This window comes from Pistacia vera, unplaced genomic scaffold (assembly GCF_008641045.1).
Source record: "Pistacia vera cultivar Batoury unplaced genomic scaffold, PisVer_v2 Contig419, whole genome shotgun sequence".
In the NCBI taxonomy this organism is placed as follows: Eukaryota; Viridiplantae; Streptophyta; class Magnoliopsida; order Sapindales; family Anacardiaceae; genus Pistacia; species Pistacia vera.
Window position 1 is genome coordinate 135,185 of NW_022196245.1, and position 18,279 is coordinate 153,463.

The 18,279-nt window shown below is 33.6% G+C and overlaps 3 protein-coding genes across 3 annotated transcripts; all 3 read right to left on the reverse strand.

Moving 5' to 3' along the window:
* Positions 1-737: 737 nt before the first annotated feature.
* Positions 738-4,999, reverse strand: LOC116142789 (probable methyltransferase PMT19). The gene is made up of 6 exons (XM_031428195.1): positions 4,219-4,999; positions 3,530-3,740; positions 2,876-3,173; positions 2,189-2,578; positions 1,710-1,787; positions 738-1,068 (listed from the first exon to the last, which is right to left on the reverse strand). The coding sequence occupies exons 2-6, from the start codon at positions 3,624-3,626 to the stop codon at positions 870-872; spliced, it is 1,062 nt and encodes a 353-aa protein (XP_031284055.1). The 5' UTR covers positions 3,627-3,740; positions 4,219-4,999; the 3' UTR covers positions 738-869.
* Positions 3,636-4,848, reverse strand: LOC116142785 (probable methyltransferase PMT19). Its single transcript, XM_031428192.1, has 2 exons — positions 4,219-4,848; positions 3,636-3,740 (listed from the first exon to the last, which is right to left on the reverse strand). Exons 1-2 carry the CDS (start codon positions 4,846-4,848, stop codon positions 3,636-3,638), a joined length of 735 nt encoding a protein of 244 aa, XP_031284052.1.
* Positions 5,000-5,045: 46 nt separating the features above from the next.
* On the reverse strand, positions 5,046-9,464 carry LOC116142790 (probable methyltransferase PMT19). Its single transcript, XM_031428196.1, is given in 6 exon segments — positions 5,046-5,377; positions 6,019-6,096; positions 6,498-6,887; positions 7,185-7,482; positions 7,839-8,049; positions 8,528-9,464. Coding segments are annotated over 6 exon segments (1,806 nt in total). The 5' UTR covers positions 9,158-9,464; the 3' UTR covers positions 5,046-5,178.
* Positions 9,465-18,279: the final 8,815 nt, after the last annotated feature.

Here is an 18,279-nt window from a genome sequence, read left to right on the forward strand (position 1 = left end):
ATTTCTTAAACACAGACAGCTTCTTGAAAGGCACATTATTGAACCAAGCATAGTCTTTGCTCTTTGGCCACTCAAAAGGCCTTCTATAACCTACAGGCTTTGGTACCAAACACTTCACTCTTCTTCTGGGGCAATGCCTCTCTCTGTAAAAGAACCTTTCCACACTGAAGTCCTTTTCCAGTGAAGGGTCATGGCAAGGCAGGTAGTTGGTGAAGTTGTTGGGACAAAACTCAAATAAAAATGGAAGCTTTTGTGAAGATTGTGGAGGAAGAGTCAGAGTGTGGAGTGGAAGCTTAACGTTGGCCAATTGCTTATAACAGATAACAAGGTGTTTTTTACGTTCTTTAATCTTGTAAAAGGTCTTCCTTTCTCCTTCTCTACGTCCTCCTTTCTTCTGTTTACCTTACTCCTAATTTCTTCTCCTCCTCTCTCTTCCTTTCTTTTCTTTTTATTTCCCCTCCTCTCTTCTCATTCTCTCTATCATAAAAAAATAAATAAATAAATGAAAAGGAAAGGTGAAAAGGAAGGAAGAAAGGAAAGAGAAAGAATAAAACGTACCTGAAAACAATGTAGTGATGGAGGAGGAAAGGTGTAGTTTGCTTTAGAAAAAGCTTACAAAGAAAGAGAGGAGAAAATAAAATTAAAATGTATTAAGTTTGGTAAGAATACATAACTGCCCTCACTTATCTTGACTTGAATATGAGCATCATCATGTCTATATATTATTGTAACCCCATATACATATAACTTTTAATATACAAAAATTATCAGGCACAGATTTAGTTTCAAATAGCAATATCTGCAATCTAATAAGCTATCTATGCTTCTGGTACCCTGCTACTAGTATATGGCGACAAAGGGTGAGTGTCCTATTCTGCATTGTCAACCAACAGTATCTTCTCAGGATTAAAGGGTCCATTTTCACTGTGTAAAATCTTGCCATTTAATCTCATTCTATCTGTCATGTCTTTCACCTTCACTATCATATCCACATGATCTCTTATTATTATAGCTCCTTCCGGGCGAAGAATTCGATACATCTCGAGAAGAATATCAACAATATCACACCTGCACATAATCAACTCTAGTAAGAAATATATCTATATATGAACTTTCACTTGCATCCATGTCATCTATATCATGTGTCTTTGTATTCCAGAAATTGCAGTAGCTCATCAGAGTAGTCAAATCGAGAGAGCGTGAAATAAATGGAAATCAGGGTATTAAAGAAAAGAAACTAAGAAATTAAGTAGCAATATATAAGTTAACATTCAGACAACATCTTATTCATGTAAATGTGGGGAGGCTTTTGCAACTTAACCTTTGTAGCAATTTATCTACAATATAAAACAGCAGGCTTTGCAAACATTCTCATTCCAGAAATAGTAACAGGGTTTACACATTTCTATCTAGTTTCATACTTAGCTCAAACCTTAGGAAAAATAAGTTCTTCAACCGCAACCCCAAAAGGATGATGAATAAGAGCAAACTTAAGTAGTTTGCGGATAGATATAATCATCAAGATATCCAATGCATGTCTTTTAGTCTGACAGTTTTCGCTTTCGGATTCAATAGCATTATCACACAGAGAACCATTCAAAGGTAAAACAAGAATAATATATTTCCGCTAAAAAGGCAAGATGCAGCAAAGAAACATCAGAGAATGTAATTTTATAAGACAACTGCCAATAAGGTTATGAAATACTTACTTGTGCATATACAAGCTAAATATACCATAGGCATGTATCAAATCGTAAGTTCTAGGGTACGTTGAAAAGGCCTCACACCTGCGAGCAAGCAGAGTTGAATAATCCATAAATCAATTTTCAATTAATTTAAAAATAGTAGACAATGTAAAATGCACTTCAATTTGCGGTAAAGACACCACTTGGTCTTCAAAAAATATAAATCAATGAAGTCAAATGGTGACATACGAAATACAAACAATTTGTGGCATAGCTTTCTCTTCTTACAAGTGCAACTAGTGAGCCTCTAGTTAATGTGAAATATAAGATCACATGTCATCAAATTCCAAACAAGTTATGCAGCTAAGTAGTTACAACTGAATATAATGTTACTAGGCTTCTAGTGAAACTTTATTTACCGACTTGAGAACAACATTAGTAAAAGCAGGTTGAAGATAAAATAGGAAAGAAAAATTGAGCAGAAGATTCCATGTTAGTCTTACCAATCCATGTAGGTTCCAATAAGACCACGCTCATACAAAACTCCAAGTGTATTTTGTTTTCCATCATAAGGAACCACATTCATTACCCAAACTGGATAATTGGCCAGCGCAGCTGCAAACCCCCCTAACCCAGCATTCATGTCCATTACATTTCTAGTTTTACCAGAAGCAAGAGACTTAAGTATAATTCCATAGTAGGAAATTCTCTTTTTCCATAACTGGTTATTTTTATCAAAGGCCTTAACTGTTAGGCCTTTAATAATCCCACTTCTAATTCGAGGTGGAGCCCTATTCAACCTTTTAGGCCAACTCTCAAGAGCACCTCCAGATATATTGTGGATATCTTTAACATTTGGAAGAGGAGTAATGCATGGATCCATCTTCTTGTACCTGTTGAAGAATTCATAAACAACACAAATAGACAGAGGATAATTATCAGAAAAGTTAGGAACTTACATTGGCACATGAAAATTGTGCTATAATAATACAACATCAAGGAGATTCTAGAGGTTATGCATTGCATAAATTTTCTGCTATCATCTCTTGCAAAGAAAATGTTATGTTATATACATTCATAAATGGTAATCGAGAATTTGCAATGATTAGTACAACCTAACAGCCAATTCGGAAACCAGTAACCATATCACTTTCCTTGATAACCAGAATAAGTGTAATGAAGGTACTAACCAAACATCATCAGGATCAGTTGTAGCACAAAATTGTCCTGATCTCCGAACCTTTGATTTCCGGATGCAGTGCACATGATTAGTAGGCTTTTGCCACACCGCAATTGGTCCTCTCTCAGCAATTTTTTTCCAGCACAATCTCTTAGCAAGATCTTCCAAACTGATCTGCTCATTCTGCAAGTCCTTAGCCTCTCTCTCCCATCCTTTGTAGCTAGTCTTCCAACTGATAGGTGGTCCAGATAACACCCAATAGCCACCCGGACGTAAAACTCGATCTATCTCCATCAAGTAAAGCCCATCTAAACATATGAATTTGAATTAGCAAAAGATTAAGAACAGAAAGGAATACAAAAGATAGATAATAGCTTCTTTCGACTGTATGAATTTTCTGTGAGGTTAGAATTTTAACACTACATACATACAAAATGATTTGATTTCACACTAAATTTTGGCTCTAGTCTACTTATTATAGAAACGATTTTGGGTTTTTCAAAGATCATTTTACAATAAGATTATCTGCCATCTACTCATACTGATAGCTAACTTTTAGCAGCACCACTGGACTTCAAAGACCATAGAAGAAACCATGGAGAAACATCCTTTTTAACAATTGGTAATCATACATCCTTATCAGAAGATTCAAGCAAGAGTATACCATCACTGCTCCACGGCACAAGGCACCGAGAGCAATGTGCCATATCAAAAGATCTTGATGGATATGGAAGTCGATAGGTGCTTAGTATACCAAGCATCGCTGGAAGTCACCTTTCCAGGGCAAACTGTACTTGAGCTTCATGTATATCCCTGGGCGCAATTGACATTGTCAAGATGTCATAATTCATTAAAGCGGCTCCAAAGCTTGCAACCTGAGGAGAATGTAAAAACGAACATAGTTTGTCAAAAGTTTCAGCAGGGTTATGTTTGCAGTAGTTTGTCAGAAGTTTCAGCAGGGTTATGTTTGCAGCTGTTAATGATACTGATGCTTTACAGATAGCAAATTATGTGTAACAAATGCTCTATGGATTGCAAATTAGTTGAAAATTATTTGAGTAAGAAACCTTGAACCAAACCCAGAATTAGTTTCTCAGCACCAAGAACCCAAATTCTGTAATGGGAAAGCAACTGAAATAGGAACAGATTCTAACTACTTTTCTGCACACTGTCATAAAACCTCTGGGTCTAATTTCCAATTCTAAAACAAACAAAGTAGTTCTAATTCCCTATCCAAGCTTGCACTATTGTTATTAAATTTACCCTCCAAATAAAGTAATAATCAAGTAAATAATTGAAATTTCTAGCAATCAAAACAGGAAAAATAAAACTTGAAATTTCTATCAAACTCACCCCACATCCAATATCGAGAGCAGTTCTTAGCTTTCCAGATTTCAAAGGCACGACCTTCTTGATCAAATCAACATAACCCTTTGCTCCCATTGGAAAAGAAGTGCCACCACCAGGAAAAAACAAACGATCACCTTCTAATCGAACCCAATTCTGAGATTTCTTGGACACAGTCAGCTTCTTGAAAGGCACATTCCTGAACCAAGCATAGTCTTTGCTCTTTGGCCACTCAAAAGGCCTCTTATAACCAACAGGCTTTGGTACCAAACACTTCACTCTCCTTCCAGGGCAATGCCTCTCTCTGTGAAAGAACCTTTCAACACTGAAGTTCTTTTCCAGTGAAGGGTCATGGCAAGGCAGGTAGTTGGTGAAGCTGTTGGGACAAAACTTAAACAAAAATGGAAGCTTTTTTGAAGATTGTTGAGGAAGAGTGAGAGTGTGGAGTGGCTCAAAGTGAAGGGGAGGAGAAATGGGGAGGTGGGTTGTGGAATTAAGCTGCAAACAGTGTGAGGGATGGGGTAGAACTTGAAGGGGAGCTGCAGAGTGAGAGAAGACGTGTGTGTAAGAGCCAAGAAAGTAGGAAAGAGAAATAAGAATGGTGATGAGAAAGAGCTTAACAAGAAGTGCTGCCATTTGGAGATTTGCTTCTTTTGGTTATGTAAAATTTTGGAGGTCCAATGGTGTTGGACATGTGAATAAGGTAAGCATTGTTTTGAAGAGAAGTTCAGTTCCGAGGATAATCTGGGGACGGTAAAACCGTAAAAGTATGAGTAAAGGTCTTCAAAAATATCTTGGTGACGACTGACGAGCTTTATATTATTGTAACCCCATATACATATAACTTTTAATATACAAAAATTATCAGGCACAGATTTAGTTTCAAATAGCAATATCTGCAATCTAATAAGCTATCTATGCTTCTGGTACCCTGCTACTAGTATATGGCGACAAAGGGTGAGTGTCCTATTCTGCATTGTCAACCAACAGTATCTTCTCAGGATTAAAGGGTCCATTTTCACTGTGTAAAATCTTGCCATTTAATCTCATTCTATCTGTCATGTCTTTCACCTTCACTATCATATCCACATGATCTCTTATTATTATAGCTCCTTCCGGGCGAAGAATTCGATACATCTCGAGAAGAATATCAACAATATCACACCTGCACATAATCAACTCTAGTAAGAAATATATCTATATATGAACTTTCACTTGCATCCATGTCATCTATATCATGTGTCTTTGTATTCCAGAAATTGCAGTAGCTCATCAGAGTAGTCAAATCGAGAGAGCGTGAAATAAATGGAAATCAGGGTATTAAAGAAAAGAAACTAAGAAATTAAGTAGCAATATATAAGTTAACATTCAGACAACATCTTATTCATGTAAATGTGGGGAGGCTTTTGCAACTTAACCTTTGTAGCAATTTATCTACAATATAAAACAGCAGGCTTTGCAAACATTCTCATTCCAGAAATAGTAACAGGGTTTACACATTTCTATCTAGTTTCATACTTAGCTCAAACCTTAGGAAAAATAAGTTCTTCAACCGCAACCCCAAAAGGATGATGAATAAGAGCAAACTTAAGTAGTTTGCGGATAGATATAATCATCAAGATATCCAATGCATGTCTTTTAGTCTGACAGTTTTCGCTTTCGGATTCAATAGCATTATCACACAGAGAACCATTCAAAGGTAAAACAAGAATAATATATTTCCGCTAAAAAGGCAAGATGCAGCAAAGAAACATCAGAGAATGTAATTTTATAAGACAACTGCCAATAAGGTTATGAAATACTTACTTGTGCATATACAAGCTAAATATACCATAGGCATGTATCAAATCGTAAGTTCTAGGGTACGTTGAAAAGGCCTCACACCTGCGAGCAAGCAGAGTTGAATAATCCATAAATCAATTTTCAATTAATTTAAAAATAGTAGACAATGTAAAATGCACTTCAATTTGCGGTAAAGACACCACTTGGTCTTCAAAAAATATAAATCAATGAAGTCAAATGGTGACATACGAAATACAAACAATTTGTGGCATAGCTTTCTCTTCTTACAAGTGCAACTAGTGAGCCTCTAGTTAATGTGAAATATAAGATCACATGTCATCAAATTCCAAACAAGTTATGCAGCTAAGTAGTTACAACTGAATATAATGTTACTAGGCTTCTAGTGAAACTTTATTTACCGACTTGAGAACAACATTAGTAAAAGCAGGTTGAAGATAAAATAGGAAAGAAAAATTGAGCAGAAGATTCCATGTTAGTCTTACCAATCCATGTAGGTTCCAATAAGACCACGCTCATACAAAACTCCAAGTGTATTTTGTTTTCCATCATAAGGAACCACATTCATTACCCAAACTGGATAATTGGCCAGCGCAGCTGCAAACCCCCCTAACCCAGCATTCATGTCCATTACATTTCTAGTTTTACCAGAAGCAAGAGACTTAAGTATAATTCCATAGTAGGAAATTCTCTTTTTCCATAACTGGTTATTTTTATCAAAGGCCTTAACTGTTAGGCCTTTAATAATCCCACTTCTAATTCGAGGTGGAGCCCTATTCAACCTTTTAGGCCAACTCTCAAGAGCACCTCCAGATATATTGTGGATATCTTTAACATTTGGAAGAGGAGTAATGCATGGATCCATCTTCTTGTACCTGTTGAAGAATTCATAAACAACACAAATAGACAGAGGATAATTATCAGAAAAGTTAGGAACTTACATTGGCACATGAAAATTGTGCTATAATAATACAACATCAAGGAGATTCTAGAGGTTATGCATTGCATAAATTTTCTGCTATCATCTCTTGCAAAGAAAATGTTATGTTATATACATTCATAAATGGTAATCGAGAATTTGCAATGATTAGTACAACCTAACAGCCAATTCGGAAACCAGTAACCATATCACTTTCCTTGATAACCAGAATAAGTGTAATGAAGGTACTAACCAAACATCATCAGGATCAGTTGTAGCACAAAATTGTCCTGATCTCCGAACCTTTGATTTCCGGATGCAGTGCACATGATTAGTAGGCTTTTGCCACACCGCAATTGGTCCTCTCTCAGCAATTTTTTTCCAGCACAATCTCTTAGCAAGATCTTCCAAACTGATCTGCTCATTCTGCAAGTCCTTAGCCTCTCTCTCCCATCCTTTGTAGCTAGTCTTCCAACTGATAGGTGGTCCAGATAACACCCAATAGCCACCCGGACGTAAAACTCGATCTATCTCCATCAAGTAAAGCCCATCTAAACATATGAATTTGAATTAGCAAAAGATTAAGAACAGAAAGGAATACAAAAGATAGATAATAGCTTCTTTCGACTGTATGAATTTTCTGTGAGGTTAGAATTTTAACACTACATACATACAAAATGATTTGATTTCACACTAAATTTTGGCTCTAGTCTACTTATTATAGAAACGATTTTGGGTTTTTCAAAGATCATTTTACAATAAGATTATCTGCCATCTACTCATACTGATAGCTAACTTTTAGCAGCACCACTGGACTTCAAAGACCATAGAAGAAACCATGGAGAAACATCCTTTTTAACAATTGGTAATCATACATCCTTATCAGAAGATTCAAGCAAGAGTATACCATCACTGCTCCACGGCACAAGGCACCGAGAGCAATGTGCCATATCAAAAGATCTTGATGGATATGGAAGTCGATAGGTGCTTAGTATACCAAGCATCGCTGGAAGTCACCTTTCCAGGGCAAACTGTACTTGAGCTTCATGTATATCCCTGGGCGCAATTGACATTGTCAAGATGTCATAATTCATTAAAGCGGCTCCAAAGCTTGCAACCTGAGGAGAATGTAAAAACGAACATAGTTTGTCAAAAGTTTCAGCAGGGTTATGTTTGCAGTAGTTTGTCAGAAGTTTCAGCAGGGTTATGTTTGCAGCTGTTAATGATACTGATGCTTTACAGATAGCAAATTATGTGTAACAAATGCTCTATGGATTGCAAATTAGTTGAAAATTATTTGAGTAAGAAACCTTGAACCAAACCCAGAATTAGTTTCTCAGCACCAAGAACCCAAATTCTGTAATGGGAAAGCAACTGAAATAGGAACAGATTCTAACTACTTTTCTGCACACTGTCATAAAACCTCTGGGTCTAATTTCCAATTCTAAAACAAACAAAGTAGTTCTAATTCCCTATCCAAGCTTGCACTATTGTTATTAAATTTACCCTCCAAATAAAGTAATAATCAAGTAAATAATTGAAATTTCTAGCAATCAAAACAGGAAAAATAAAACTTGAAATTTCTATCAAACTCACCCCACATCCAATATCGAGAGCAGTTCTTAGCTTTCCAGATTTCAAAGGCACGACCTTCTTGATCAAATCAACATAACCCTTTGCTCCCATTGGAAAAGAAGTGCCACCACCAGGAAAAAACAAACGATCACCTTCTAATCGAACCCAATTCTGAGATTTCTTGGACACAGTCAGCTTCTTGAAAGGCACATTCCTGAACCAAGCATAGTCTTTGCTCTTTGGCCACTCAAAAGGCCTCTTATAACCAACAGGCTTTGGTACCAAACACTTCACTCTCCTTCCAGGGCAATGCCTCTCTCTGTGAAAGAACCTTTCAACACTGAAGTTCTTTTCCAGTGAAGGGTCATGGCAAGGCAGGTAGTTGGTGAAGCTGTTGGGACAAAACTTAAACAAAAATGGAAGCTTTTTTGAAGATTGTTGAGGAAGAGTGAGAGTGTGGAGTGGCTCAAAGTGAAGGGGAGGAGAAATGGGGAGGTGGGTTGTGGAATTAAGCTGCAAACAGTGTGAGGGATGTGGTAGAACTTGAAGGGGAGCTGCAGAGTGAGAGAAGACGTGTGTGTAAGAGCCAAGAAAGTAGGAAAGAGAAATAAGAATGGTGATGAGAAAGAGCTTAACAAGAAGTGCTGCCATTTGGAGATTTGCTTCTTTTGGTTATGTAAAATTTTGGAGGTCCAATGGTGTTGGACATGTGAATAAGGTAAGCATTGTTTTGAAGAGAAGTTCAGTTCCGAGGATAATCTGGGGACGGTAAAACCGTAAAAGTATGAGTAAAGGTCTTCAAAAATATCTTGGTGACGACTGACGAGGGTCTCTCTCTCTCTCTCTCTCTGCCCTTTAGACTCTCTTCTCTGCTTATGCTGTTCCTTTTTTGACTTTTCTTTGGGAAATTATTGCAAGAGTTACAAAAGCGGGAGATTTTCATATTCTGCCACGAGGTTTATCGTTGAGTTAATATTCAATTCATGACATTTTTCATTTTTCAAGAAATCATGAAAACCTGTCCTCAAGGCTCAAGCCCTAACTTCATAGAAGAAACATTTATGATTTAACTAATGTCCAAGGATATTAAACTAGTAAGTTTATAGAAATTTCAGATTTAGCTTATCACATACCTCCCCTAAGGTTTCAGCTTTTCTCAAATTACCACCATATGTTTCAGAAACTCTCAAAAACATCCTTACGAAATTAAAGTGAAAGGGCAATTCTAAAAGAAAACCAACAACCTGCGGGGGCATCACTTCCCACCCTCCTACAACCCAACTGCCGCAACACCTTGCCTGCACAACCAGCCCCAACCTTGTAAAATCCATCATCCCCGCACTACGCAACCCAATGCAAACTTCTCCCCTTCAAATACAACGAAAATCGCAAACTCAGAATTGTTGATAGTCGCCGGAAAAGAAGAAGAGAAGCCACCCATTGCAAGCAGCGGTGTGGGCATGTCAGATTTTAATGACTTGTGAAAAAAAGTCTTTCTTTCCTTCCCGAAAGCGTAGAATAATTATTCTAACCCCGAAAGCGGTTTATAATCTCCTAAGTGCGAAAGCAATTCGTTAACGAAGGCTATAACGGCTTATAAAAGACAATCTCCTTTATAAGAGTGAAGTGGAGGAGCAAGAAGCCCAGACCAGAATGAGAAAGAGAAGTCGAAAAACCTTGCAAGACTCTTTTCTGGGAAGGACGAAAGTGCGACGGACGGGAGAGACAGTTTTGTTTGAAAGTTTCTTCCTTGAGTTAAATTACTCTCAAAATAAATAAATATTAATATATAAGAATAAAATGATAATATATTTTATGTAGAATAAATTTGCGAATTGCCATTAGGAAACGTTATAGAGGGGGGTATCTGAGGAAGTGGAAACCAGAGGGAGGTTTCTAGTCAATTTAGTAAATTTTTTACAATATGGTAGTAATTTGAGAAAGGCTGAAACCTCAGCGAAGGTATTTGCCAAGAAACCTCAAATTCGTTGCACTTTTATAATCAATTAACTAAAGCTTAGGGGTATTTTAGGAAAATCCTCTCTACATGAGTATATGTCTAGAACAAAAGCTTTTAAAAAAAAAAACAAAATTGATTCTTATGTTTTTTAAGGGAGAAAAATATAAACACTGAAGCAGATTGAGAAAGTGATATACAGCTAGAATAAATACGTTTTTTAACAAGTTACCCCATATAGACTAATGTAACTGGTAGAATTAATAGTGTTTTTAATCAACTTATCTCATATTAAATTAATATATTGGTAAGTCCACATATTATTAAGCTTTTAAAGAGATAATAACTAACATAGTATTAGAGCCAAAAAAATTAATTTTGAATCCTCACAATCAATTAAATTAAGAAAAATGAAAAAGATATAACTTGCCCTTAAAATCCTTCATAGGCCTCAAATATAAAAGTGTGGAGAAAAGAATTAATTGAATAGAAAAAAAAAAAATACTGAAAAGAGACGGTTACAGTGAGGAGGTGCAGTGGAAAGGTGGGGTAGGTTAGTCGTGATCTTGCTTAAGGGCACCACATGGCCTGCAAGGCCACAATTGCGATCTTGCTTAAGGTTGTCGATGTGGCCTTCCACATCGGGCCTAGCTTGAGTCGTCAATTGGCTTCCACCCATCACGGCTTTGCTTTAGGTCGTGGAGGGGCAGGTTGCTTGGCAGGGGGACAAGTCTATAATTGAAGTATGAAGGAGTCAAATAAATGATTTTTAGGACTAGAAAGATATGATGGATCATGAATTGTGTAGTTACAACTACATTTAACACATTTATTAAAACTTATAACTATAATTATTATTGGTATACCTAAAAAAATCAAGGTGACGTAAGCTTACATCAGCGAATACCAATCAGAGTTAAGATGGTTGACATCGCTCAAAATCTGTCATGGTCCAGATAGAGAGAAATACGGTTGTCACCAACTAGCATGCTCTAGCTTTGTTTATGAATGAATGAGGTTTGCATACTTGTCTAAGCCCCATATAATTTAAGGATATTTCATAAGTTATCACCAATGGGATAAAAGGAAGGACTTACACGGCACCTACCCACTTACAAACAAATTGTAATCATTACCTTGAACTCAGGGCTATAAATAGATGACTCTCCTCACAAAATCGGATCTCTGATTTTCATTAAAATAAATAGCAAAGACAATCTACGAAAAAATGATTGGTTTAATACTCTCTCTGAATACAAACTCTTGTAATTTTGTTCGCAGTTCACGACCTTGTAAATTGTCTAATAATCAATAACACACATATAAAAGAAATAATGAATGTAAGAATCGCTTTAAGAATCTGAACCACTATAAAATTCTTACTATCTCATTTACTATTAAGTCTTTGCATTCACTATGCCTAGCCTAAATCTCGTATTAAATACGTGTAATTTCTAAGAGTGTTTAACACTTTACACGTGCTTAACACTTTACACGTGCGAGGTCTTGGTGTTAAAATCAAGCATCAACCAATTATTCACTTAAAATTAATATTTGATTATAAAAGATATGACATTAATTTATACCATATATTTAGATGATATCAGATTAATTAAATTAGCACAGAGATTAAAGTAACACTATTCTCAATATAATATAAATAATTTACTAAAGCATCATGTATCATTTATAATAAGGCTCTAAATGAAGCCGAAAATAGATTTTTATTGAATATGATATAATATATATATATATATATATATATAATATATATATATATATATATATATTATATATATATATATTATATATATAATATATATAAAGCCGAATACCCCTCTTGGTTGATCGACACGTGCACATTTTGAACTCATTTTGGGGATTTAGAATTTCCATTTTGACACATAGATTTGTGCTGTCATGTGGTTGAATTTATTGATGATGATGTGGACAGATATTAATTGTTCATTGGTATTCAAATCCAAAGATAAAAGCATACCTGTTTGAGTGGCACGTAAGACATTTTTTTTTTTTTTTTTTTTTTGAGCTCTAGAATTGCTCTCTCTTGCCACGTTGGATGTATGGTTAATGGATATTAATGCACTGCATTGATATTCCAAATGTTCATATCAACCCAAACTTTTTCTGATTAGGTTAATGAGATATTAATGCACTGCATTGGGATTCCAAAGGTATCTCATCTGATTTCATTACGTAGTACATTACCCAAACTTTTCTTGATTAGGTTTAATAAGATTTAATGCACTGCATTGGTATTCCGAAGGTTCATATCATTAGGATTGCTATTAATAATATATAGGTGCATTGTATTGACATTGCAAATTTTATTGTATTCAATTCGTATTTAATTGTGTGGCATTCGAAATGTCTAAATAAGTGGTTAAAAATGGCGGTATGTCAGTTGTGTATTATCGCAATATTTAGTTGATGCATAATACGTCCAATCTTTTATTAATTGTTTATAGGACATGTTAGTTTGTGTCAAAATACGTCTGTTCTTCATGATTTTGTTAATCGATGATTTTTTATTTATTTATGTTTTTGTTGTGTTTACAAGTCAAAGATTCATGAATTGGCATTAATAAAGGCAGATGTCTAATTGACATTGTAAATAAGTTGTTATTTGATTCATTCTTCTAAACTATAAGTAATCTTATAACTATTTAATATGAAAAGTAAGTATATCTCCTAAGTATCTTAATGGTTATTATTTGATTGAATGATTGTTTTTGTTCGGTCAATCTATTTGAATGAAATTGTGTTAGTCATGTGCGAACGGTAAGTGTATTCCTTAACAATTTTAATATGAAAATTAATTAATTTTGTTGATTTCGTTTTCAGGAAACAGTTGTTATACGAATGAATAATTGTCCTAACAATCTAATATGAAGATCGATTAAATTTTGTTATGTTTGTTTTAAGGAAATGTTTATGTACTTTACTAAGATCAAATCGAGGGTGATCTTATTGTCAGCTGAACTATAAGTATGTGTCAATCTATATTAGTAGAAACAGTTCATTTGTCTGAATTGCTTTCTATAAAAACATCATGTATTTTAATTTGTCATATGAATGATTAATTGTTCATGTCCTACTGATGTGCAAATATATATGTTAAATGAATTAATTTTGGCTGATTTGTTTTCCAATTAATAAGTATTATTTAAAATATTTATTATTAGTCATAATATGATAATCCCTTAAATTTGGGTTAAATAAACTATTCATTTTATCATCACATACATTTCAGTTTCTACTAAATAGTCGGTAGTAAATTGAACATAACTTGCTTAATAAAATCCAAATGTGAGAGGATTGAATCTTTAGAAACTAGACATACATTGCTTAATTTGATATATTGTACACTTAATTTGGATAACTGTAGCCCCATGCCAAACTATTACTTTTTCATCACACACATTCTGGCTTCTATTGAACAGTCAGTAGTAAATTGACCATAACTTGCTCAATAAAATCCAAATGATGAGAGGTTAAATATTAGAAACTAGACAAAATAGGGATCTAAATTGATTTATTATACAATTATTTGGATAACTGTAACTCACTTCGAACATTCTTTTATCATCAAACACATTTTGGTTTCCCCTGTTCTCGATTTTCATTGGACAGTCAGTAGTAATTGCATACCATGCTCAATAAGCATCCAATTGATGAGTGGTTTAAATTTTTGAAAACTAGATAGATAGGAAATTAATTTGATATATTATAAGCTTAATTTGGATAATTATAGCCCTACTTTCGAACCATTCCTTTTATCATCACATACACTTCGGTTTTCACTGAATATTCAGTAGTAAATTGACCATAACTGCTCAATAAAACTCCAATTGATGAGAGGTTTGAATCTTTAGAAACTACACAGCAAATGATTTAATTTGATATATTATACGCTTAATTTGAATAACTTTAGCCCCACCACAAACATTCCTTTATATCACATATTTCAGTTTCCATTGAACAATGATAGTAAATTGACCATAACTTCTCAATAACTCCAATGATAAGAGATTTAAATATTTAGAAACTAGACAGATAGGGATTTAATTTGATATATTATATGCTTAATTTGGTAAATTTAGCCCCACTTCCGAACGATTCTTTTATCACCACACACATTTTGGTTCCCTGTTTCTCGATTTCACTTAACAATCAGTAGTAAATTGGTCATAACTTACTAAAACAAAATTCAATTGATGAGCGGTTTGAATCTTTAGAAACTAGAAAGATAAGCTTTAATTTGATATATAGTACAATAAATTGGATAACTATAGACCTACTGCCGAACCATTATTTTTATCATTACTCACAAAAAACTAATTCAATTTTGTGATGACAAAGGAAAACAAATATTGATATGTAGTTTTAATTGTATTTGTTCTATCTCTTTTGTTGATATTTTTTTATGTACATCATATATCAAAAACAGATGTTACTAAATATAACCAATTTTATTTGTATCACAAATATCATATGATGTTTGTAACCATGTAGTTTTGTAAACCATTTGTAATATTTCGAACCATTATATTATCTTTAAGGAAAACAAATATGATATGTGTTTTAATTATAATTGTTATCTTTTTTTGTTGATATCTGTTTTTGTTACATAATATTGATGTGTGTTTACAACATGAATGTGTAAACAAGTACATAGTCGTAACAAGTAATAAAATGATAAGTAAAGTATCGTTCTCACGAGGATTGTGGTCAAGTACTAATTTTCCTAATTTGCATCAAGTTGGAGTAAACGAAAAATTGTTGGATTTGCGGGAGACAATTAAGCTAAAGTTAAAACAAAATCAAAGCGTAATTTAAAATCTAACTAATATAAGGCAAAATCAATTAAGAAAATATCAATTCAAGACAAGCGGTTAGGGTTTTGACTTCACTAGGATTTTTGGTTGTCTACGATTTTTGTGCTTCTAAGTTCACATGCAAGGATTATAAATCAGACATCCATATCTGCAGAATATACCTTCTCAGGCTATATTCTACTACTTATCCTATAGCTCCGCACCCTAAAATTTGAAGGTTAATAGTTCCAAGTCCATTAAGCTAAGTGGAATCCTAAATTGATTTCATGGATCTCCGAACCTATCTCTAGCGTTCAATCAATCAATAGTATTTACTCTAAGAAGCTAATACATGAATCAGGCTCAACAATTAAATTGCAATTAAAACAAGAAAAAATAAATAATCCAAGCAATAGAATATGAAAGCAACATCAATTTATAGATTAGACATTAAAATCCCAATTACACAAAAACTAACCCAAAAGTGAGTTAGTTCATATAAAAATAAAGCAAACCTAAGAAAAACTGTAAAAACAAAGTTCAACATGTTGGGAAAATGGAAAAAAAAATAAAATATTCCTATTTGATGAACCCAAAGGCTTCCAATCTTCAATTTCTCTCCTCTCCTCCAAACAGTGTCGAACCCTTTGAAAATGAACAAGTCCACTTAAATAGTCGACCCTAAAACCTAAGACCCCCTAATACAATTAAAACGCACATTTTTAATAAATTGAAAATTTGTAATTTTGCCGCGACATTGGGTTGGATTTTATTGAACTATCTGACCTGAGACTTTTTCGCCGCGACGAAGAATAAACTTCGCCCGAAGAATTTATGAACTTTTTTGAAATTACGAAATTGTCCTCCACTTGCTTCTTGCTTGAATCTTCAATCTTAGTGATTCCCAATAGGAACAAGCTTCATAGTGCTTCCAATTCAAATCAGAATTTTCTCGATTTCTGAATTTCGCTTGATTCTGGGTCCAGAAAATCAATTCCGCTCAATTTTCTCTAATTGCAGCGTTTTGGCCTGAAACGTAAAATATATGAAATTAAGTTGCAATTCAGGCACAAATTTAGAAAAGTATCCAAAATCCAGCCAAAAAGCATAGATAAAACAGTATTCACATATATCATGAAAAGAGATTACTGCTGAATAAACTATTTTCATTTATTTAACAAATATTAACTGATGTTTGATGCCGAAACATGTAGCTTTAGTAAACCATTCATTTATCATCATACACATTTAGGTTTCCATGAACAATAGAGTAAATGATCATAACTTGCTCAATAAAACTTCAATTGATGAGAGGTTTGAATCTTTAGAAACTAGATAGACAGGGCTTTAATTTGATATATATACGCTTAATTGGATAACTTAGACCCACTGCCAAACCATTCATTTTATCATCACACACATTTCGGTTTATATTGAAGAGTCAGTAGTAAATTGATTATAACTTGCTCAATAAAAATCCAATTATGAGCGGTTTGAATCTTTAGAAAATAGATAGACAATGCTTTAATTTGATATATTATACGCTAATTTTGACAACTGTAGCCCAACTACTAACCATCCGTTTTATCATCTCATATATTGTTGTTTTTGGATTTCCACGAACAGTTAGTAGTAAATTAGTCATAACTTGCTCAATAAAAATCCAATTGATGAGCAATTGAATCTTTGGAAACTAGAAAGATAGAGCTTTAATTATACGATGGATTTAGATAACTATAGACCATTCATTTTATCATCACACATATAAAACAAATCAATTTTAGTGATGACAATGAAAAACAATTTTGATATGTAGTTTTAATATATTTGTTCTATCTTGTTTTGTTTATTTTGGATTGATTTTGTTGTTTTATTGTGGGTATGAGTTTTACCATTATCGTCTTTCTTTATGATGCTATCACAATACTTTTTTTGCTATGCGGTGGTCAATTTAATGCAGCAAATGAATTTGTGCACAAGACCTTTATCTACGGACCTCTTCAATGCTTCAATTAGGTTACCTTCATATTATACTGTTGGAGTTGTTGTGCTTTTTATGTGAGTTATCTTCTCAACATTTTTAATTTTTTTTATTTCTAAAATAATAATAATAAAAATAATTCATTTTGCTTCTTAACAATCAAAATCAATTTTTTCTTTGGCTCTGCAAGTCTCTTACTTAAAAGTTTATATTTTCAAAAAAGTTTCTCTTTCTCTGATTGACTTATTGACTTATTAATAATACCCAATGCGTTATCCTACAATTTTTTTTGCTTTTCTTAACAAGTTTTAAACTTTGGTTTCAAATGTCAAATGGTAAACTATTGAGAAGAACCATGATGATATAGACTTCAATTAAATTGTGGATATTTTAGTTATTAATTTTTCAATTATCAATTCGATATAAAATGAATTTCAATACAGAAAATATTACTTAAAACACAAAAAAAATTAATAATAATATAAAAAAATATAATAAACATACCCGCGTAATGTACGGGCTTCTGATCTAGTTATATTATATAACCCAAAACAAAGAGGATCAATAGGGTAAACGTAGCCTCTTTGCTATTTTCACAACAAAATTCCCCCAAAAAATAATATACAATTCATTTGCTTGAATTAAATTCTACGAGAAAATTTAATTTATATATGAAATTAGTACATCAAGTTTTATTATTATTTTTTCCTCGTCTATCACACAACGACCCACTAAAAAAAAAAAAAAAATCGCGTACTTATAACGATGTACTCGTATTTAAACTTTTCAAGCGTTAACAGCTTCTATTATGCTATTTGAATGCCGAAGTGAGTGTACGTAGTATTTCTTTTTACAAAGTACAAATATGCCTTAATGGGCCTTGATCCAGATTCTTTGACAAAATATCTTATTAGACAACAGTTTTTCATATGGGGACGCATTATGTGTCACATTATATCATGTCATTTTAATTCATACTTTAAATAAGTGTCTTTTTCAA

Excerpts from the sequence above, each read along its gene's own strand:
- LOC116142789 (XM_031428195.1), bottom strand. The coding sequence starts at position 3,626 with ATGCTTGGTATACTAAGCACCTATCGACTTCCATATCCATCAAGATCT. Across the intron at positions 3,174-3,529 it reads TGTGCCGTGGAGCAGTGATG|ATGGGCTTTACTTGATGGAG; the intron begins GTATACTCTTGC and ends TCATATGTTTAG. Across the intron at positions 1,069-1,709 it reads TTTAGCTTGTATATGCACAA|GTGTGATATTGTTGATATTC; the intron begins GTAAGTATTTCA and ends GATTATGTGCAG.
- LOC116142785 (XM_031428192.1), bottom strand. The coding sequence starts at position 4,848 with ATGGCAGCACTTCTTGTTAAGCTCTTTCTCATCACCATTCTTATTTCT. Across the intron at positions 3,741-4,218 it reads CTCTCGATATTGGATGTGGG|GTTGCAAGCTTTGGAGCCGC; the intron begins GTGAGTTTGATA and ends CATTCTCCTCAG.